General features: G+C 40.2%; 1 protein-coding gene across 1 annotated transcript in view; it reads left to right on the forward strand.

The window, feature by feature from the left end:
• Window positions 1-57: 57 nt before the first annotated feature.
• LOC133489344 (histone demethylase UTY-like) overlaps window positions 58-23,875 on the forward strand; it is a 77,785-nt gene continuing 53,967 nt past the window's right edge. The window contains 5 exon segments of the mRNA XM_061798355.1: window positions 58-917; window positions 1,045-1,108; window positions 19,520-19,628; window positions 19,776-19,825; window positions 19,937-19,995. Of these exon segments, the coding sequence (XP_061654339.1) occupies window positions 739-917; window positions 1,045-1,108; window positions 19,520-19,628; window positions 19,776-19,825; window positions 19,937-19,995 (461 nt within the window). The 5' untranslated portion in view covers window positions 58-738.

Consider the following 23,875-nt stretch of genomic DNA (forward strand, 5'->3'; position numbering starts at 1 on the left):
AAGCCACACCCACGCGATGATGCTGTGCCACGTAAGCTCGGCAACTTTATCATTAAAATATCGGAACGTGTACTCTTTGTCGGGAGGGCATTCCGGGCATATTGCCTCATATTATAAAGTCCAAACATGAGTTGCATTGTGTGAAAGGCGTGGATAGAGTCAAAGATGATGTCTTACTGACAAACATTTGTGTTCATATTTACAACTAGAGATGCCTCTTATTAAAAAGGTGGTTTTAACGTGGTAACACAGAGGTGTGATCGGTAACGTTCTCGGATTCGGTTGTTTTACTTTATGGTTACGTTTCCAGTTTATCATACTACATAGGATGATGATGTATATTATTGAAGACCAGAAGTCATATGGTGGGATACACGCGCATTGATTGGCTAAAACAGAAGGTGAGGGCGTGCCTAGAACGGCGCGTGGGTTCGCTTCGGTGACACAATTAAAACAACTTTTATCTTCTCGGCCGAAACGCGTTTAATTGAGGCATACTTACACTTTGGATTATGTGTTCAAGTAGTCGAAATTGAGCCACGGTATGATCTCGCTTTGGGACGAAAAATGTGACGTTTGAAGATCAGCTCGCGGAGCGCTGCTGTCCCCCGGAAAGGATTGACTACATCGAATCGCATCTTTTTAGGCTGGGAAAAAGTTTTTGATCGTTTGCTTTTCTTCGGTTCCCTCTGTTTGATTCGGTGGAGCAAGCCGATCGCCTCAGCGTTGCGATTTTCCATGCAATCGTGCAGTGTGTCTGTCGCCGTTGCTGCCTGCGCTGCTGCTCGGAGTCTCGGCTCAGCTTCTGATGGTGGTGATGAGGAAAAGAAAATGGCGGCGGGAAAAGCGAGTGAAACAGAGGAGGACTTTCCGACACTGACAGCCCAGGAGAGGGACACTTTGGCCGGGATTGACAGGTGGGAATAGTGAGCCACCGTCCTCACGTGTAGCGTCAACTCGAATGCTTTTCTTTCCCTGCATGTCGAGGTTTCAACCGAGGCGCTTCGCAACTAACACCGAGCCCCCTATGTTGTCTTTTTGCAGCTCACTATTTGGATTTCAGAAGCTTCATGAAGATGGCGCCAGAACGAAGGCCCTGTTGATGAAGGTAGCATATCGAAAGTCGATGCAGTACACAAGCAAAGGTTGTGAATTGCATCTGGTCCGCGGGGCTCACACTGCTCGACCAGTCGAGTAAAATGCACAGCAGAGAATCGGCCCCCAAAGCGGTTAGCTAGCATGCTTGCAAGCGGCCCTCTTGCACGGTAGACCGAGGCCAGTTAGCATGCTAGCTTGATAGTTAGCGACCCTGCACCTGCGTCCGTTCTGGTCCGGCTTGCTTGCTTAAAACTACTCTAGCGTGGATCTAACGAGGTCTTGCTGGCATGAAATTGTTCATTCGTGGTTGTGTTTTGTACTACGGAGTGCTATGATGCAAAATAATATCGGCCGTGGCGCTCAGCGTGTCAAAGTGGACCTGCTGTGACCACAACACAACGTCGTCACGGTTTTGTCCGGCACGCACCTGTAGTCATTGTGCCTTACAACGTGAAGAAGTTGAATGTCTTTATTGGGTGGCGCCGTGTCAAATCGAAAGGCAAAAACAACAGTGTGTACTCATCCTCGTCTGCTTGCATCGATGTCCGTGCACAAAAACAATACGAGCTGACTCCAGATATAGGTGCACAAAATACGTTTTTTTCCCCTTTTTTCATCTGAATGCTGTGACGGAAGTGTAAATGTTAAACTTATGGTACTGCCTAAATGCGCACGGTGTAATTCATTGCGGCCGGGTTTGGCGTTTACAAACGTTTCACATAACGTTTAATAATGGCTGTCCAAGATGGCGGGGACATGGCCGACTGGTGATGAAACTCTTAATGTGTAGGATCGCTTCGGTTTTGGTGCGCTGAATGCGTGTGTTCGCTGGCTTTTGTTGTGTTTTCGGATTTGTTATACTTGGGAGTTTACGTCGCTTTTAACGGTCCCTTTGAGTTACGTTGCCTCTCAATAGCAAAGCTTTATTTTAAAAATGCACAATCCACCCACACCCTACACACTCCTGAGCAAACAAAGCATAGAAGCAATTTCGTGCGCCTGGTCATTGAATAGTGCTTAATGTGTACAAACGTGTGATGATCTACTCTCACTTTTAAGGAGCTATCCACAAATCTCCTCGCTAGGTGGTGTAGGATACCAGGAGGGGCTAACTGCTCAAGTTGCTGCACGGGAACAGCACATAGGCCTCCAGCAGCCACTGGACTTGAGATTGAATACAGTCAATGTGCTGAGTGATGGATGCACTAGTTTGTGCAAAACACGTCTTTATTGTGGTTGACGGGTTAAAGCCAGGGTCTGTGATGGAGCAGGCACTGCTCATGTCTGAGACATTGTGATTCATCAGCTCCTGTTTGTCACCAGCAAATTTCTGATGGCACACATCATTCAGATTTATGCTGCAGGTTAGGTCAATTCACATTTAGTGCCTTTACACTGATCCACTGCCTATTCGTGGGTCATGGTTTATTAATGCCCCTATATGTTTTTTTCCCCATCTGTGGAACCTATCACCTGCTATTTGCTGAAAAACTCACCTACAAGCATCTTTTTGTGCTCTTCCTTTAACACCCTAAATACCACAAGTGGTCTTTTACATGTTTGAAAATAGATTTAGACAATTGTCATTTTGTAGAATTGGGTTGCCAAGGTTCTTTATGATGAATGTCTACATCAACAAATTGTTGTTTCCGCACAAAATCGAATTGTATCGTTCCGCCCTTAAAGATATCATTTTTAAATCGAATCGTAACCGGTGTATCTAGATGCGTATCGAATTGGCCTCATGCCAGAGATTCGAAACCCTAATTCATGCAAACAAAGAGCTTCTTCCCTCAAGTTTCTCAACTGTGCTTGAAAAAAATCTGGTTGTTCCAGTTAGGATTATGAGAAAAAATGTTTTCCCCAACAATGTTAGTGTGTTCTATAAAGGGCCAACTTCAATTTTGTAAAAAAAAAAAAAGATTCCCCCCTTTTGATTGCGATAAATTCCTTGTAATTCCCATGGAAAGTTTCCAACATTTTTAGGGGGGGCCAGGAGGCATCAATTACTCATGTCTTTTTTTGCTTTTAACTGCAAGGCTCAGACCCTATCCCCCACGAATTTCAAGTGCCCAATGTCCCTGATGTGTTTATATATTCAGAGAATGCATGAAACGATCCACATGCAAAGACTCCCAGATTCCAAGTAGATATTGTAACTCTAAAAGTGTCAACACTGCGCAGTGAAAATATAGAGGTAGATGCGTAATACATAAATCAGTGATTTCCAACCTTTATGGAGCCAAGGCACATATTTTACAATTGAAAAATCTCACGGCACACCAACAAACAAAAATGTCACAAAAAGCGGATTCATTAATTACTGTATGTACTTTCTGCCATCTAATAGAAGACCATTCATTTGTTCTGTCTGTCACTATACCTCACTGGCATAAATAAATGAACAAAGATACATTATTTATTGTAAATCAATATTTTTTTTAGCAATTAAGTCAAATTTTATAATTTCTCACGGCACACTGGTTGGGAATCACTGACATAAATAATGCAAATAGTAAATGTGCCATAGCATTCAGTTGCCCAGGGGTGACTTTTCGCCATTGTTGTGACTTTCGGCTTGTCCCATAAATAATTTATTTTTATTTTATTTTATTTTTTTGGGCACAAATTTTATGACGGATGCCCCCGTCTAATGCAACCCATACATTTTTTTAAATCCAATGTTACATTCTCCTTATTTAATTCTACATACACCTGTAATGTAGCTGTTGTTTAAATATACAGCAGGTGTTTTTTAATGTTTTGTCGACTGGTTAGAGCGTCTGCCTCACAGTTCTGAGGACTGGGGTTCAATCCCTGGCCCCACCTGTGTGGAGTTTGCATGTTCTCCCCGTGCCTGCGTGGGTTTTCTCCGGGCACTCCGATTTCCTCCCACATCCCAAGGTGCGAATGTGATTGCGAATGGTTGTTTGTTTATGTGTGCCCTGAGATTGGCTGGCGACCAGTTCAGGGTGTACCCCGCCTCCTGCCCGATGATAGCTGGGATGGGCTCCAGCACTCCCGCGACCCCTGTGGGGATAAGCGGCTCCGAAAATGGATGGATGGATGTTTGCGTAGATGCGGGTGTGTATAGTTATGTGTATATGTTTTCATATATTTTTCAACAGCGATAGTTTATGCTCCCTAAGTTCCTATTGCTAACAGTTTTCACTCCCTTTAGAGCAGTGACTTGTGGGATTTATGGGTGGTGAGGCACTGATATTAGAGTCAGAGTTGATATAAAAAAAACATTTATATACACACACACGCGCACACACACACACACACTATTTGGCCAAAAAGAATGTTGTTTCCAGCGGTTTAAAAAGAGCAATCGCCACGCTGGAGAATCAAAATCACTGGCATCGAAAGCCCTTCCTGATAAAAGTTAAAGTGAGCGCGCTCATTCTGCCATGTGTGTTAGTGGTTTAGTCCCCCCCCCGTTTCGTAAAATGCTTGAACCCGCCGTCCAGCCGCTGCTGGCCATAAGCAGTCAGGCTCACGGGCTTTCGCAGTTGTGGGGAGCGGCGCTTCTGGGAAGACAAGACCCGATGCCGATTGGCGCTGAATTGAATCACGCATATTTATTACCGTGACATACTTTTGAAGTGTTGATGGTCAATGTGTCCTGCAATTCACATTTGTTCTTGCAGCTAGCTAACGGCCTTCTTCATCAATGCACGAGCCGGTAATACCAACATAGTCACGGCCCCCACCCCCTTAAGTAATTTAGACCAGTGGTCCCCAACCTTTTTTGCAGCACGGACCGGTTTAGAGTAGGCTTTTTTTTTTCGACCCAGCTGTCAAGGTGTGGCATATATATACAGCAAAAATAAATTAACACGACCGGCTTAAAAACGAATGTTAAATGCATGAAAAATACAACTCAGCATAACGGATAAAAGAAGCTTTCTTTTTCTTTGAGGTTATAGGCTCTTCTTCTGGCTCCTCAGGTGGCCTTTTTCCTTTTGAAAAGAAGCTCTCTTAAGATGTTTGTTTTTTACGCATTTTTGCTAGTTTGTGGAATTGTTTTTATTAACGTATCACGTGACCGACGTACAGTCTAGTGTTGTTTCATTCGTGAACGTTTCATTCAATCAAAATCAGAATCATCTTTATTTCCCAAGTATGTCCAAAAAACACAAGGAATTTGTCTACGCTCTAGTACGACAACAGACAGTCAATTGACAGATAACACTTTTGAGACATAAAGACATGGACAAAAAAACAGTCACTGAGCAATAAAGGGTTGCTAGTTATCGGGTACATTGTTTTTTTTTTGACAATTGTGCAAAAAGATGCAGAGTCCTCTAGCACTTAGAGCAGTTCGAATGACTAATATTGCAATAGTCTGGTGCAATGACCATTGTGCAAAGGGCGCCGAGACTTCAAGCGAGTAGTGTGATAATCTGGGACAATGTTGATTGTGCAAATGTTGCAGATACTCCTCAGTCAGTGTGCAAATGGAGCAGATGCTGCTCTGGCATGAATGGCCAGTATTGGTCAACAACAGATATGCAAATAGTGCAGCATGGCGAGACTACTACAGTGAGTGCACGAGTAATGTATAATTGGCCCAACAGAAATGTGACAACAAACTCAAGACAAAAAAATGGCCATCATGTTGCAATGGAATTGTAGGTTAGGTGTTTAGGAAGTTGATTGCAAGAGGGAAGAAGCTGTTGGAATGTCTGCTAGTTCTAGTTTGCATTGATCGGTAGCGCCTACCTGAGGGAAGGACAAGAACAAATCTTGTCAGTGAACGTAATGATCAGTTAATCAGTTTATGAAATGATTCGATCTTTGAGCTTGGCCGCCGCAATGAACGAGTCGGCTGGGAGCGGAAACGGAACTGCTGCAGCGTTCTGTGCAGTCTTGACGTGTCAGTTGTGACACGCAGCTGTTGCAGCGGAGAAGATCAGATAATTTTTCAAAATACAACACATTTGACATGCAAAAACGCAATACAGCGGAAATTATATAAATTGATCATTCCTTCTATGCGGCCCGGTAACAAATGCCTTACGGACCGGTACTGGTTCGCGGATCGGGGGTTGGGGACCACTTTGTCCTGCTTTTGAAATCTGTTATATTTATCTGACAGCTAAATTTAGCCTACTAATATTTTCCACCAAAGATTTAGAATATCTTCAACTAAACTGTTTGACTTTGAGAAAATTCTAAAAAAAAGTCCTTAAGATCCTTCTTGAGATTATCAAATAATGGGCAAATAATGTTAAATCAATTTAAAATTTTTACCGTAGTTGATGAAAACAATCAACATTTAATATAGTTTACCATTTCAACCGCTTTTATACTCACGTTACAAGTTATTATTGTGCAATTTTAAAAATTTTGTATTACAGTTTCCAAGGGGAAATACACACTATTTAAGTATAAATGTACTTGACCTTTCAGTGTTTATTCACAACAGTCATGTTTTTTGCTTTTGTACTCTATATGCATAAGTTAGTTACATGCACATTTTTATTTGTTGATGTTTTATTGCTCAAAGACTGGGACGTGACATACAACATATTTTTACATGGCATCAAAAAGAAATACTTCAAAATTGTCAAAATGTATTCTTGAATCAAACGGCAACGTAAAGAATCAATATTGAATCGAATTGTGACCTAAAGAATCTATATCGAATCGAATTGCAACCTAAAGAATCAAAATTGAATCGTGAGGTTCTAAACAATGCCAAGCCCTATTTAGTATATTCGTCCAGACTCATAGCAACGGTTAATATCCAAAATGTCGTGCATCATTGAGTTTTCATGCCTGTAATTGAACGAAGATGTGAGTGATTTTGCAAGCAGATGCGACTTGCAGCACATATCTCTAGGCTCTATTCATTTGCTATGTCCTCGGGGCAAGTTAAATAAAACAAAACATGGGTTCTCTTAAATTAACGGAGTGATCCATTTAGTTTCTGTACCTCTGTAACAAGGCTGGGTAATATAGCCTAAAAATAAAATCAAAAATTTTTTTCACCCCAAAATTGATTTAAGAGTTATTTATTTATTTAAAAAAAATATAATAATTCTTTCCTTCCCGATTTTACTTTTCCCCGAAGAAAACAAGTACAAATGACAGAGAAAACTAAAAACAAGTTTTACTTTATTTTAAGAAAAAATTAAAGTAACCCCTAGTATCTGCCATGAGTTAAAGTGCAAAACTAATGTCTTGAATAAAATACTTCTGGAAAAATAAATGTAGCAGAGCACACTGTATGAAAATAAATAATAAATCAACTCGAACACTGAAATTGATAATGTGTAAATTTAAAACTTTTGTTCAGGTTTGTTTTAAAAGATTAACAATGCCACGTGTAAACGTGGATATGAACTAAACACATGACACTTTGGTTAAGGTGCAAGACATGAGGTATGTACTCAGTCTATAACGTTTTCTACATTGAAACTCATGTTTGGATCAATGGTTAGACTGGACGACATGTCTGTCAATGCAGCTCTCTGCTGATTTTTTTCTTCTTCACAAGAACTGTACAAACAGGGTAATGGAACTTCAGCAAAATACTTGCGGCTAGGTAGCACATACTTTAGCTGGAGGGTAACGCTAGCTACTCTTCCACTTAGAAGGAGCCAGGCGCTTAGGTGGCATCTTGGGGCGTTAAACTAAAGTGCAAAATAATACGCAGATAGGCACGAATATGTTTTTACTAGTACATACCTGGGGTCTCTATTTTTTAGCAAGTGGATAAGCCCAGTCTTTCTACTGTATATGTGGCCCATATCTTTAGCGATGTGCAAAGGGGCCGCTTCAGTGATCGCTCTCCATCGTGCCCATATTCTTATCATACATGGTGCCTTGGATAAATGACTCCACAGTAAGCTGTTTTTTTTAGCAGGAGTTTGTTGGTTGTAGCGGTCTTGTCCCCCTCGTAAAGATTGGCATTTCTCCCACTTGGATGGATGTCTCTGTTTTAATGGAATAAGTTCATTATGCCGCTGTCTTTTGTTGCAGTGGGCTTTCGACAGACTTTGCAGTGCCCAGTTACTTGTTCTACGTTGGTCGCTGCAAACCGAAACCACTGATGATACAATTCCTTTCTTTTGAAAAAAACCTTTCGCTGTCTTTGTTGGCAGCTATGTTGTTGCACTAGTGTGTGTATCTCTTTGATTGGAAACAAGGTGGAAACTAAGGAAGCTCATGGGAGCGAAATGTGCACAGCAGCAAGAAGAAAAAAAACAACTACCGTATTTTCCGCACCGTTAAAACAAGGTAACGGAAGCAAAAGAGTGAGTTTGGTTGAACTTCATTCTACTACGCATTTAAAAATATACTCGCATTATTTTTTTGATGAATCTTTTGTCACAAATCAATCGAAGTCCTCATCTTCTGTATCTGAATGAACAGCTGGGCAATTTCGCCATCAAACATGCCGGGTTCCAGGCATCCACAATCCATTCACATATCGTGAAGTAACTCGCCCGGCGCTGGCTCCCAGTCTTTGTATAGGTGTGTTTGCCGTCTCTCATCCATCGCTCCCACGGCGTTCGCAACTTCACTTTGAACGCCCCGTTTACACCAATGTCCAGCGGTTGGAGTTCGCTGGCAGTTGCTGCGCCACGGTAGTCCTTGGCGCCTTTTCATAAAATGAAAGCACCAAGACGAACCTCCTTGAAAGTGTTCGACCTTCATGTCTTGTGCTATCGTTATTGCCTTCAGTCGAATGGTGACTGTAGAGACGCTTCTCCCGGCTGTTCTTGTGCTCGATTTTGAATTCTCTCACGGCTGCTCTATTCGCATTTACAACCGCGTAACTGATAGCCTGTAGTTTGAATTGTGCCTCATAAGCATGTCTCTTCACTGATGCCATTTTCGGGGGTCCTTAGCCAAACAAATGTTGTTTAGCTAGTACAGTATACCTACCGGAGGCGTGGCGGAGGTAAGCGTACGTACTGTACATAGCTTTACGTAATGTTTTCTAATTGGTTTATCACTGCCAGTGTACGTAGTGTGCGTATTATGTCGGCGGGAAATGGTCCGACAGTTAATGAAGCGGAGCGCTAACCAAACTCCATCCATCCATTTTCTGAGCCACTTCTCCTTACTAGGGTCGCGGGCGTGCTGGACCCTATCCCAGCTGTCATCGGGCAGGAGGCGGGGTACACCCTGAACTGGTTGCCAGCCAATCGCAGGGCACATAGGAACAAACAACCATTCGCACACACAGTCATGCCTTCGGGCAATTTAGAGTCTCCAATTCATACATGTTTTTGGGATGTGGGAGGAAACCGGAGTGCCCGGAGAAAACCCACGCAGGCACGGGGAGAACATGCAAACTCCACACAGGCGGGGCCAGGGATTGAACCCGGGTCCTCAGAACTGTGAGGCTGACGCTCTAACCAGTCGGTCACCGTGCCGCCTTACCAAACTCGCACAACATTTTGGAACTCAGTGCACACATAAGGCGCACCGGGTTTAAAGGCGCACCGTCGATTTTTGAGAAAATTAAAGGCTTTTAGTGCGCCTTATAGTGCAGGAAAATACGGTATATTTTTTAAAATGGTTCAGAGTAAAAAAAACTCAAATTAATCGAAAAACTCTATATCGCCCGGGCCTACTTAGTAATGTTTGTTTGCTTCTTCCACTAGAAAACACGCAATCCTCTTTTAAATACGGAAAATAACCTCCTCGCTGTCCCTAATTAAGTGGCCAACCCAAGCTGTCCCTAATTAAGTGGCCAACCCAAGCGCCAAGGAAAAAAAACATGATAATGTTGTGCTGATGTACATAGTTTGATTTGCTTGTGATTGTTAGTAAAATGTCAAAGATTGTGTAGTCTTGTAGTTTTACCAAAGCTTGGTGGTAATGAAGTAACGTTAGCTAATAGCTATGCATGGTGCTATAGGTCCACATTGAACATCTATTAACATGGATGCATTTCCTTGAATAATACTACTCGTGCCATTAAGTGGAATTTTTGGTGTATCTTGAGTAATCTTTTGAAGAATGCAGTCATATTGCATTGCATTGACTTGAACAATCCGAGTTTAATCCTTAGAACCGGAAGTTTGTGGCCTCTTCTATCACAACTACTATTCTATTTAAGACAACAGCTTTAAAGACAAAACAGACAAAAAAAGTTTTGTAAAATTGACACATCACAGCAGTCTTGTTAACAACACAGACAATGAATGCATAAAAAAATGGCAAAGTATGTGAAATCAAGCTTCAAAATGCTCAAGAATTGAGACATTCTTTCAGCTTCCAGACGCTGTGGACGTGTCGCTGAGAGCTCTGAAAATCCCGCCTCCCCCTGTCAATCAAAGACGTGCACTGATGTCCCGTGCAGCAGCCTCACAACACAACGTGCCAGACAAAATGACACAAAACATATTACACTTCAGGGAGGTTGTATTTTTCTGAGTTGTGGGCATAGTTTCATGGCCAATTGCATGCTATACTGGTAGAATAGGGTGAAGTTATTTATCAACAAGGAAGTGGCAATTGTGAGAGGAGCCCCTGCGACGTGTGGCACAAAACTGTGAGGCTGACGGCCGCCTGTAATGCTGCTCTGGCGGCTTCTCTAACTGCTGTCTGCCTTGCAATGAGCTCGGTTTCTGCTGCCTCGCAACATAACGTGCATGGTGCCAGATGCAAGACACTAGTGTTGCACCAAGTACTGATACCAGTACTGTACTGCGGTATGTTGACATGAAAAATAGCATGGCAAAATTCTATTTATTTATTTATTTATTTTTACCAGTAGTTTAAAAAAAAAAAAAAAAATACACGACAGTGCTCATCTGGTGTCTTAAAGGCCAATACACAAAAAGCCGACAGTCAGCCAATGATGCCGTTAAGTGTGGCGTGAGGTACGAGGTTTCTGTGTGGGCGCGTGACTGTATGGGAACCAGAAGACTGAAATGGCTTCAAACCGCCAACTAGCTCCTGCCTCCTGCAGATATGTTGGCACCCATTGACCGTAGCAACCGGGGCGTAACCTCCGAGACGTAACCTCTGAGTCCGCAGCTCACGAGGCTATGTGAACAAAGTCACTGTTATATGCACTGGGTTATCCTCTGCTGTTGGGGAAACTCTGCATTCAATGCACACAAGAGGCCATGTTACCAGCAGGAGATCGATAGCATCTGTAGCTTGAGACGACTTAGCTCAGGTGAATGCCGCATAGAAGCCCAGCTTGGAGTGCTCCAACCTGGAAACAGACTACACTCGTCGTCGGAGACCACTCCAGAAATCGGGGAGTTCAAGAAGAATAGAAATCCACTCGAATACAAAAGGAAAACCACTTTGCACCACTTATTATGCAAGTGGAGCAAAAATGTCCACTTTTTGAGTGTCGTGGCTCCTTACAAAATGAAAAATCAGCACTGCACTGATTGGACGCACAATGTATTGTTTACAATGAGAGAAATCAAATGCAGTCAAATACAAGAATACTGCACACTAAAAGCTTGAATAAAAACCCCTTGTTGTTTCTTCAGTTTCTTTTTAATTTTTAATGCCAGGTGCAACTAAAGATACCTTTGTTTTAGGGCTGCACGATTATGGCCAAAATAATAATACAAATTATTTTGATCAATATTGTAATCATGATTATTCCTCATGTTAGAGAAAAATCTTTATTTTTATTGCACTACTTTCCAACAAACAATATGTATGTTTTCAGTTCAAAATGAATCTTTCAATAAGAATAAATGATAGATAATAATAAATAATAAATGCACTCAAAAAAATCAACTTTACCAAGGTCTACCTGAATAAATATGCTATTACAAAGTGCAATCACGAATTGCAACTTAATGGAAGAAAATACAATTGATGCATAACGCAATAACATTAGGCTGGAAGCACCGGCTTTTCATTTGTAAATCCCCGTCAATATAGTGAATTGTCAAAGATGGGTACGTATCTGTTGTTCTGCTTGACCGTTGATCAGTCCTGCACGGTCACAATCTGAAAAGAACTTGACAGTTGTGATTTGCTTATTTACTTACTCCTGGCATTTTTTCAATGCATTCAGGCCAGCCGAAAAGTTTAAGTCAAAGCAGCCACTACAATGATTGTTAATAGTGTCTTACTTTGACTTGCCGCCTCTCCGCCAATGTGCAGAGAGGGCTAACGTCAAATTAAAAGCTTCATATGTTACTACATTGGACATCAATGCCATTTTAGACTTTCATTTTCAAGTTGGCCCTGCAGCGCCGTAGCCAGTGCACAATTGAGCTTTAAAAATGTTCGCCCCCTGGTGGCTGGCTGCGGGCATATGAAGCACTTTTCATATGCAGCAATGCCCACATTTTAAATATAAAAAATATGCCTCATTTAATCGTGGCAGGCAAAATCGTGATCACGATTAATATTCGATTAATTGTCCAGCCCTACTTTGGACAAATGTAATGAGAACAACGAAAATAACTCATAAGAGTTGAATATAAGAGCTGATATCTAGTTCGTCATTTTCCATGGTTTTCTTGATAATAACCAAAATGATATTTAGTAATACAATTCACCTTTTGGATTCTTTAGGTGAAACGTCTAGTGGTACCAGGTATTATAATGAACAAGAAATTGAAGAAACAAGGGTGGTCTACTATTTTTTTTTCATGACGATATACATATACTGTATATAGATGTCCAATTTTATATACATACAAACACTCACATTCGTCATGTACATTGATCTAATTATTTAAAAAATGCAATGTTAAGAATAGGCTAATTCCATTATTACATAATTTTTCAAGTTTATCGCGATGTTTTGAATGAATAAAATAAATATAAAAATAGGTAAAGTTTTGTCAGTTTTTATTCCACTGCTTTTACTGATGTTTTAGATTGTTGCCATGGTAACGTTTCATTACTGCTATCTAGGTACTTTATGCAGGTATAGTATCGAAGTCAGAATTTTGGTATTGTGACACCATTACAAGACACGCCGCCCAAATAACACAAAACACATTACACTTTGGGGAAGATGTATTTTTTTGAGTTGTGGGTATAGTTTCATGGCCAATTGCACACTATCCAGGTAGAACTCGGTTTATGAACAAGGAAGTGGCAATTCCGCCGAATGGCCAATGCATGGAATATTGAACATATTGAATGAAATTAGGGGGGGGGGGGGGGGGGAAACACGGATTTACGTTATGGGGGTCTTCAAACTTTCACAGATTTTGCATGATACTTTCCTTAATGCAAATAAGAATTTGAGGCCATTTGTAATGTCCTTTTTTATAATTTTATGAAAATATACTGTGCCGTGACAAAGTATTGGCCCCTTTCTCAAATTCTTATATTTTTGCATAGTTTCCCCGCTTTGTTTAATATCATCTAACAAATGTAAATAGACAACTATAACCCAATTGAATTTAAAATGCTGTTTTTAAATGATTGTATTTATAAAGGAGAAAAAAAACTATTCAAAGTTACCTGGCGCTGTGTGAAAAGTAATGGCCCCCTAAACCTAATAAACTGGTTGGGCCATTCTCAGCAGCAAAAACTGAAATCAAGCGTTATCTATAACTGGCAACGAGTCTTTCACATCTCTGTAGCGATATTTTGGCCCACGAGTCCTTGCAGAATTGTTTCAATTCAGCAAAAAGTTAGGGTTTTTGAGCATTAACGGCCTTTTTAAGGTCATGCCACTGCATTTCAATCGGATTCAAGGCCGGACTTTGACTAGGCCGCTCCAAAACCTTCATTTAGTTTTTTTAAAGCCCTTTAGAAGTTGACTTGCTGGTGTGTTTTGGATCGTTATCCTACTGTAGAACCCAAGTGCGCTTCAGCCTTAGGTCACAAACTGATGGCTGTACATTCTCCTTCAGGATTTTCTGTTAAAGAGTAGAATTCATGGTTCCATCAATCACAGCAAGTGATTTCCAGGTCCTGAAAGGAGACCAAGACAATCAGGCTACCACCACCATGTTTGATTGTTGCTATGGTACTTCAGGTAATTACAGTATCAGGTAGAATTAACTGTGTAGTACCAAACGTCATAGTCCCATACAATAGATTTATAAGAAGGTGCATAGCATATTTCAGCCAAATCCATCCAGTACTTCCTGAGAAATAGCCTTAGTAGGGAAATAACATAATTGTATTACAAAATTCCTGTTACCATGGCAACCAATTCTCACATTTTCAAATTTCCTATATTTTTAATATTACTTTATGGGTTCATGTAGTATGTCCAAATTTCACTAGCTTAGCTTCATTATTTTTCTTTTTAGAGAAAAAAAAATACACACCATTCCTTTAAAAAAAAATAAAATAAAATGGGGAAACATGTTTTTGCCAATTTGTTCAAATGAGCATCTTCAAATGTTTAAAATTGAATTGAATGTACTCAGTAGTTGCCATTCCAATCAGACTGCATTTTGACCGACTGTTATTTTTGGGAAATCTTATCATGTTGCTACTATAAGAATAAAAATCTGTTATTTGCTGTAAAAGTCGTCCTTTTCTTCTTTGAGCTTCAAAAGCTTATCCGTCTAAATAGAGATTATTGCTGATAATCAGTCCTATTTCAAATGTTTTGTCAATTTAATTTAATTTATGGAATGGGTACAGAAAACGGCAGGGACAACAGTGGTCGTCTCAGATGTGTTGATGTTTTGTCATGTTGAAAATAATATCTCCATTAAAGGTGCTTTAGAGGGCGATTACAACTTCCCTACCCGAACAACTCGCTTATTCACATACATCTACTGTACAAAACAAATTAGACAGGACAAGATAACCAAATTTCTGAAGGAATTGCCAAGTTGAAAAATAATATAGCAGAGTGAAAGAATAATATAAAACCACAAGAGAAAGGGATGAAATAAATTAATTAGTGAAAATAAATACATGAGTAAACACAATCAACAACTTAGCAGTTAATTGGTTTTCAGCTTCAATACGTAAGGGCTGCCAAGTTTTACAAAAGCCCTGTCAGTCACCCTGAAGGGAGAATCTGATTTTCTCGAGTCTCAAGGATTATACAATTTCCTGAGTATGTCAATGTGTAGTTGGGAAATCATGAATCCATTTAAGGAGAATGAACCTCCTATAGCAAGCAAAGTGTTGAAAGCAATAATGTGACAAGTTGGACCAAAGTAATGCGGGCGGGGGGCATTCCAAAAAGAGTAGTAAGGGGGTCAGAGTTCACTGTAATATAAAGGGGCTTTCCCTAACGTATCAAAGATGGCGTGCCCAAAACGTGCATGTGATTAGTCGATGAGAGTTTACATTGTTTGCAAGAGTCAGGTCTTTTTGGATTTATTTTTTGGCTAATCTTACATTGGCGGTACGGTGAGCTACTGGTTAGCACATCTGTCTCACAGTTCTGAGGACCGGGGTTCAAATCCCGGCCCTGCCTGTGTGGAGTTTGCATGTTCTTCACGTGCCCGCATGGGTTTTCTCGAGGTACTCCGGTTTCACCCCACGTCCCAAAAACATGCGTGGTAGGTTGATTGAAGATTCTAAATTGCCTGTAGGTGTGAATGTGAGTGCAAATGGTTGTTTGTTTATATGTGCCCTGCGATTGGCTGGCCCCCGCTGGAAGATAGCTGGAATAGGCTCCAGCATGCCCGCGGTACAGAAAATGGATGGATGGATAATCTCACATTGGTGAAGTAGCTCCTGTGCAAGATCTTGCACTGTAGGAGATGGTCCCTAGTGCATATTAAGTGTGTACAAGATTAAGTATATGGCTGTATTGTTTGTCAGAGGTTGTAATCCTTAAGTGCTGGTTCCAGATAGCTCACAGAGCTAAAAATCGAATTGTCTAAAAGTGAAGTTAGGGATTTAATTTTTTTTTTTTGAGAAAGAGAAAGAAATCTTCACGGTCTCTGGGTGTGATTAGGAAAGTGAGGAAATTGATTTTGCACAAAATGCAGGATCTAAAAATAACGGCATAAATGAGAATGAAGAAGAGTGAATTTTTTGTCAAGTCTGTAAATGGAGTATACCATCAGTATAAAGGATTTGTAGACCCCTATTTGAATAGGATTCAAAAGCTAGGTCAAAACAGATACTTGTGATGTGTGGAACCAATTAATTTTAAGCAGCACGAGAAAAAGTTTATTAGTTGACAAAAAGATACAATAAACCTGTGTATCCACCTGTAGCAATTCATCCAACAGAATAAGTCATGACTCCATGCAAATATATCAGGTTTGTGTTCAACTAAAGAAGCCCAGATTTCACACTAAGTTCTGTAGAAATCCAAGTTATTATATTATTTTTTTATTAATAATAATATTATTAAGCTTATTAATTATTATTATTAACATTATTTCAGGATGCATACTTTTTATGTTTGTTTGGTGGTTTACCGTGAGGTTTTTCTAATGTAAAATAGGTGCCTTGCCGAGTCTACTGATGATAATCATCTGTGAATGAGCTCGGCTCATGTATAAAGTTGACTAAAAATTTCATCTGTGTTACTAGCATTGATATTTCCAATCAGGTCCATAAATATTGGGATATGGACACAATTCTCACCTTTTTGGCTTTGGATTTGAAATGAAACGAACAAGCTGTGGTTTAAATGCAGACTTTTAGCTTTAATTTGAGGGTATTTACTGTCCATCCAAATCAGGTAAACGGTGTTGGAATTAAAACCCCAATTCCAATGAAGTTGGGACGTTGTATTAACATAAATAAAAACAGAATACAATGATTTGCAAATAATGTTCGACCTATATTTAATTGAATACACTACAAAGACAAGATATTTAATGTTCAAACTGATCAAATTTATTGTTTTTAGCAAATAATCATTAACTTAGAATTTTATGGCTGCAACACCTTCCCAAAAAGCTGGGACAGCTGGCAAAAAAGACTGAGAAAGTTGAGGAATGCTCATCAAACACCTGTTTGGAACATCCCACAGGTAAACAGGCTAATTGGGAACAGGTGGGTGCCATGATTGGGTATAAAAGGAGCTTCCCTGAATTGCTCAGTCATTCACAAGCAAAGATGGGGCGAGGTTCACCTCTTTGTGAACAAGTGCGTGAGAAAATAGTCGAACAGTTTAAGGGCAATGTTCCTCAACGTACAATTGCAATAATTTACTGGATTAAAAACACTGCACATAAATATAGGAAGAATACTATTATATGAAGCTGACTGTGCTTTGGGTATGGATGTACTCTAGGAGTGAATGGCGGACTGCTTCAGTCCATCATGTTTGTCGTCTGTTTGGTGATGTTTCTTGAGATGCAATTGTTTTTTTTGCATTAAATAACTGCCACATACCATAGAGCAGTGGTTCTCAACCTTTTATGTCTTGTATACCCCCTGAACAATTTTGTCATATCATGACTACCCCCTCACTCATACGTGTTGATGATTCTGCAAAAGTAGAATCTAACGCAACTGATAATTGAATGGAAATCATTTTATTTTATCTCTTTAATTTGAACATTTAAATCTCAGGAATTGTCGTCTTTTTAACTCAAACATCAAAATAAAAAATGTTGCCTTGAAAATAAGTAATATATGTAAATATGAAATCAAAATAAATCATAAACCTGCCTGTTATATATATTTACAGAATGTTTTATGAAATCTCTCCTGAATCCAGAGCAAATGGCTGGATTTAAGGACATTTAAAAGAAATGCGTAGTTGTATGAGCAAAAGATGTTTTCGAACTGTTCCAGAAGGCAATACCTTAGATAGTGTTGTGAAAAAGTGTTTGCCCCCTTCCTGTTTTTCACACCACTGTAAATGGAGAGAGAGATGGGTACATACTTTATTGATGCTGTCCATCCATCCATTTTCTACACTACTTATCGTGATGGAAATTACATTTACTACCTTCAATAAAGATCCAGAGTCACTGTCCATTCCTTCACTTTTAAACAAGCTGCTTTGGGGAAGGCCATTCAGCCAGTGGCTGTGGTGTCTTTGGTCCATTTATGTTGTCACCATTTACCCACTTGTTGCTCTTCTAAACTCCTGACAAGGTTGCTTGACCCGCTAGTGGGAAAGTAGGCGTATGCTCAAATCAACAACCAGCCTCAAAAATGAAATCCTGTGAAATAATCCACATTTTTAATGTACCTGTCAGATGATTACATATTTTTTTCACTAACTGTAAAACTGTTTTACAGTTACATTTTTCTTCAGTTATCAGTTTTCAAACAGTCCTGGCAACATAGATGTTATGAGAGAGGTGTACAGTTTCATTCTAATATAGCGCCGAGGTTTTATGAAAAAAGGTGTAGTCTGCACTTTCATTCCAATATGACAGGGGTACGTATGACTGCATATGTACAGTTGTGCTCATAAGTTTACATACTCTGGCAGAATTTGTGAAATATTTGTTTATTTTTATTTTATTTTTTTCAAATACGACTGATGACTGAACAACAACCATCATTAATTTCTTTATGGTTACGTTTTTTTATGATAATGCTTTTCTGAAATGCTTGACAGTTTAATTTGAATCCCATTAAAATAAAATGTAATGTTTCGCCTGGCCCTTTATATTTTCTTTATAGAATTGTACCCATCTTACAAATTCTGCCTGGGTAATCAAACATAAGAGCACAACTGTGTTTTCTCATTTACTAAATAAAAGTAGAATTTCAAAGTAAGAGGAAATCAAAATCATATGGGTCGAAGCAAAATCATGCATTTTAAAAATACATTGCACATGGGTAGAAATGTTTTCCAGAATTTTGAGGTCAACTTTGCAGGTGCATATTACATGGGTGCGCATTATAAACGAGAAATCACCGTACCTCAGCAGTGGGAGACCGCTGAAAAAAAAAAAAGAAAATGTGTTCCCTCGGAAGAAAAGAGAGAGGATACAGCCCCAAGGCTCAACGGATGACGTAGTTGACAAGAAAGGCATACGCTTGGTAGTTATTTTATTTTTTTTTAAATCTGACAAATAAAAATTTAAACAGAAAATTTCATGGAAAATTATGTTGAGTGAATGCTCTCACGAAGACAGAATACCACCTATCACCACACGCTAGAGCACGACTTTACAATCCCAGAGTAGTGCTAATACCCCCACCATTATCCCCCCAAAACAATGCCTATTCAGCAGCAACAGCAGACCATAGAGTCCGCTTTCTCCGGGCAAAGTGACACAAACCGAGATATCAACTTGAAAGAGAGAAAAAGAAAGACAGACAAAAAAAAGAGAGAACTTGGTCAGATTTAGGATTCTTGGCTTTTGTGCTGGGACGTCTATAATTAATTGAATCCTAATAAAGACATTAGTGCAAAAACAATAATAATGCAGAACACACTGTTCTGAATAATGAATAATAATTTATTCACGGTCTGGAATCAGTTCAGCATGACATTAAACTCTGTGATTGAGCCTATAGCTGTATTTTCTCATTGAATATCGGAGACATGCTTTTATCAGTACCACCTGAGCAACGTGCATGACATGTGCACATGTGTTCCCCTCAGGCTGTCCGCTGCTACGATTCAGTCATCCTCAAGGCGGAGGGCAAAGTAGAGCCTGAGGTGTTTTGCCAGCTAGGCCACTTCAACCTCCTCTTGGAGGATTACCCAAAAGGTGAGTCTGCACGGAGTCCTTCCCTTTTGCAGGGTCTTTAAAAATTGTCCGCTTCCTATGCTGTGGCTTTCTACATTTTCCTTTGCTTCAGTTAACACTGCCGCTAACTAACTGTCATCCTCCTCTGTCCTTTTCTCCCAATTACAGCATTATCGGCATACCAGAGGTACTACAGTTTACAGTCAGACTACTGGAAGGTAAGCTAACATAACTATGATCACATGGTGTCCATGATAACAGACTGTATGATTATGATGGACTTTTATGTATTTTATTGATCTGAATAAAAGTCTTCTAATCATGAACAGAATGCTGCCTTTCTTTATGGCCTGGGAATGGTCTACTTCCACTACAATGCCTTTCAGTGGTGAGTAATGTTGAGTTATCTTTTATTCAGTGCCTATTTAATACAGAACCACATATTAAATTAGGAAGGTGAAAATAATGCCCACGATGTACACATACAGGTGGTAGTAGTTAATCTATAAGGACTTGGGCTTTGGAACAGGAGGGTCATTGTTTGAGTCCTGCTGCGGACAAGTCATTTAAAACAAAAAGGGTAACTACTTTTTGGAGATGCTACCTTGCTTTTTTATTAATGTCTAGGTGCCCTTGAGCAAGGCCCCCCCACCCTCGAGCTCAGGGTTGTCAAACTCATTGTATTGTAGTTCAGCTGTCAAATCATAGTTTATATATACACTATGGAGTATTGCCAAAAGTATTCGCTCACCTCCCTTGACTCACATACAAACTTAAGTGCCAGCCCATTCCGAATTCATAGAGTTCAATATGACGTCAGCCCGCCCGTTGCAGCTGTAACAGCTTCAAGTCTCCTGGGAAGACTGTCCACCAAGTTTAGGAGTGTGTTTATGGGAACTTTTGACCATTCTTCCAGAAGCGCATTTGTGATGTCACATACTAATGTGGGACGACAAGGCCTGGCTCTCAGTCTCCTCTCTAATTCATCCCAAAGGTGTTCTGTTGGGTTGAGGTCAGGACTCTGTGCAGCCCAGTCTAATTCATCCACACCAAGCTCTCTCATCCACATCTGAATGGACCTTGCTTTGTACACTGGTGCACAGCCATGTGAGAAATGAAATAACTGTTTCCACAAAGTTGGGAGCATGGCGTTATCCAAAATGTTGGCTCCTTAGTTCCAGGAACTGAAAGGAAATCTGAAGGATTTTTCATACCAAGAGCTTTTGGACAACTCATTGCTCCCAGCTTTGTGGGAACAGTTTGGGGGTGGCCCCTTCCTGTTCTAACATGACTCTGCACCAATGCACAAAAGCAAGGTCCATAAAGACATGGATGAGAGAGTTTGGTGTGGATGGACTTGACTGGCTTACCTCAACCCGATAGAACACTTTTGGGATGAATTAGAGGGAAGACTGAGAGCCAGGCCTTCTCATCCAACATCATGTGACCTCACAAATGCGCTTCTGAAAGAATGGTCAAAAATTAACTTCACTCACAACTGAACCTTGTGGAAAGCCTTTTCAGAAGAGTTAAATCTGTTATAGCTGTAAAAGGTGGACCAATGTCATATTAAACCCTATTGATTAAGAAGGGGATGTCACTTCAGATCATATGTGAGTCAAGGCAGGTGAGCCAATACTTTTGGCAATATAGTATTAGGGCTGTACAATGAATCAAATTTGAATTGTGATCGATTTTTAATGTATTTATTTTTACATTTAAAATCAGGGCATTGCTGCGTATAAAAAGTGCTTCATTTGCAGCAGTCCCCGCAACCTTGTCAGCCAGCCATCAGGGGGCTAATGTATGGTTAAGGCTCAATTAAGGGCCAGCACCGTGCTCTGCGGCCAACTTCAAAATAAAAAGCTTAAAATGGCATTTGTTTCCAATGTAGTAATATATGAAGCTTTTATTTTGCAGTTGGCTCTCTCAGCACGTTGGCGGAGAGGCGGCGTGGAAAGACACTATTACCAATCGTTGTAGAAGCTGCCTTGACTTCAGCTTTTCTGCTGGCCTGACTGCAGTTAAAAACAAAATACCGGGAGTACATAGAGAGGAAAATCACGACTGTCCAGTTCTTTGCAGTTTGTGACCGTGCACGACTGACCAAATAAGCAGTACAACGGAGACATACCCTTCCTTGACAATTCACTAAATTGACAGGGATTTTCAAATGAAAAGTAGGTGCTTGCGTTATGCATGAACTATTTGCTTCCATTAAGTTGCAATTCATGTTTAATCTTTGTAATAGCATTATTTATTTAGTTAGCCCTTGGTAAAGTTTTTTTGGTGTACATTTGTTTGTATCTATCCTTTATTCTTCTTTAAAGATTGGCACTTAAAACTGTTGAACATATTTTGTTGAAAAGCAGTGCAATAAAACTACAGATTTCTCCCGAACATGAAGAATAATCATGACTCATAATTGTGATTACAATAGGGGTCATAATAGTGCTATTATGTATATTCCAACACTGTGTGTGTGCGTGTGTGTGTGTGTGGTCCTGCTCACCATTCTTGGCACTCATGAAGTTTAAGTACTAAATGTGGAATATCCTGAATAAAAATAATCATCCATCCATCCATCCATTTTCTGAGGCGCTTCTCCTCACTAGGGTCACGGGCGTGCTGGAGCCTATCCCAGCTATCATCGGGCAGGAGGCGGGGTACACCCTGAACTGGTTGCCAGCCAATCGCAGGGCACATAGAAACAAACAACCATTCGCACTCACATCTACGGGCAATTTAGTCTCCAATTCATGCATGTTTTTGGGATGTGGGAGGAAACCGGAGTGCCCGGAGAAAACCCACACAGGCACGGGGAGAACATGCAAACTCCACACAGGCGGGGCCGGGGATTGAACCCCGGTCCTCAGAACTGTGAGGCTGACGCTCTAACCAGTCGTCCACCGTGCCGCTAAAAATAATCAACTGAAGGAATTTTTTTTCTATTGAGAACTTTTTGATACAAAAGACCGAATTATAAACAAAATTTTATGGGCAGATGAAACAAAAATATAGCTTTTTTGGCAATACACACAAACAGGATGGTTACAGATAGCACAATGAAGTGTCATGAACGGAACGGCGGATAGGACCCAAAAATGCACGACTCCAAAACAAATGGACAGTTTCCAAAAAGAGAGGTTTAATATACGGGCATAGGTCGGTACACAGGCAGGCAATCCAAGAAAGGCAACAGTATCCAAAAACATGAGGCAAAGAGGCGAGGTCGATAATCGGAACAGGGTCAAATCTTACTGTGAGTCTGACGTAGAAACAAGGAATGCTGGAACGCGACGACAAGGTACAACGAACTGGCGACGAGAGGGAATGAGACACGAGGTTAAATACAAGGGGTAATTAGGGTGAACGAGGCACAGGTGGTGAAGATGCTCACAGGAGCACGCACACACGCACGCACGCACACACACACCCACACACTGTAACTCGAGGGAATGTTTCACATTGAAATGAATGGAAATGCACTTAATATGTTCCAGCCCCAAAATTTAATTGTACTTACCTTTTTTATCAGCAAGGTTAAAAATATAGTACAATATAGAACTAAGTGAATATACACTATTTTAAAGAAATAAAACGCTAAGTAAATATGATAAGTTTATTGCTCATTAACTTTAACCAAGGAGGGGAAAGGAGGAGGACTATAGCTCCTCATTGAAGTAGAGCCTTCTTCCTTAACAACACAGGCAAATTCTGATTCAGGTGTTTTTTTTTTCCTTCTTTTGTCTGCTTCTTTTCAAATTCATTGGTTGATTTTGGCACAGCAAACCGATCCAGGGAAACTTTACTTTTTCTGTTCAGAAAAAAAAAAAAAAATCAGAAAGTGGTCAGAAAGTCAGTAATTTAAGACTAATTGCTATGTTTGCCATTTTGCTGCACATTTATTTTTTTGTATTGCCTCGGTCATGCCATCAACCAAGCGAGCGCTTTCTCAGTTTTGTCAGTCTAATAAAGAGCAAAAACCAAAACAAAACAAAAACGGCAAAGATACAGTGCCTACCTCAGTTGCATTGTGTGACGCACAGATCTTTCTGCTCATCTATGAAAAGTGCTTTCCTTTTTTCCTTATTTGTAACAGTTTCCCTTTTTATCTTGTATGCCATTCTCACTGGTTAGCCCTTTGTTTGTTTTAGTTTTTTTAAGAAAAAGCTCCGTAGGACAATCGCACCTCCTTCAGTCTTCATTCATATTGTGGCGGCTGCTGGTCGCATCGGAATGTGCATATAGGCGGACCTTCCACCGAG

The sequence above is a fragment of the Phyllopteryx taeniolatus genome, chromosome 1, assembly GCF_024500385.1.
Source record: "Phyllopteryx taeniolatus isolate TA_2022b chromosome 1, UOR_Ptae_1.2, whole genome shotgun sequence".
Lineage (NCBI taxonomy): Eukaryota > Metazoa > Chordata > Actinopteri > Syngnathiformes > Syngnathidae > Phyllopteryx > Phyllopteryx taeniolatus.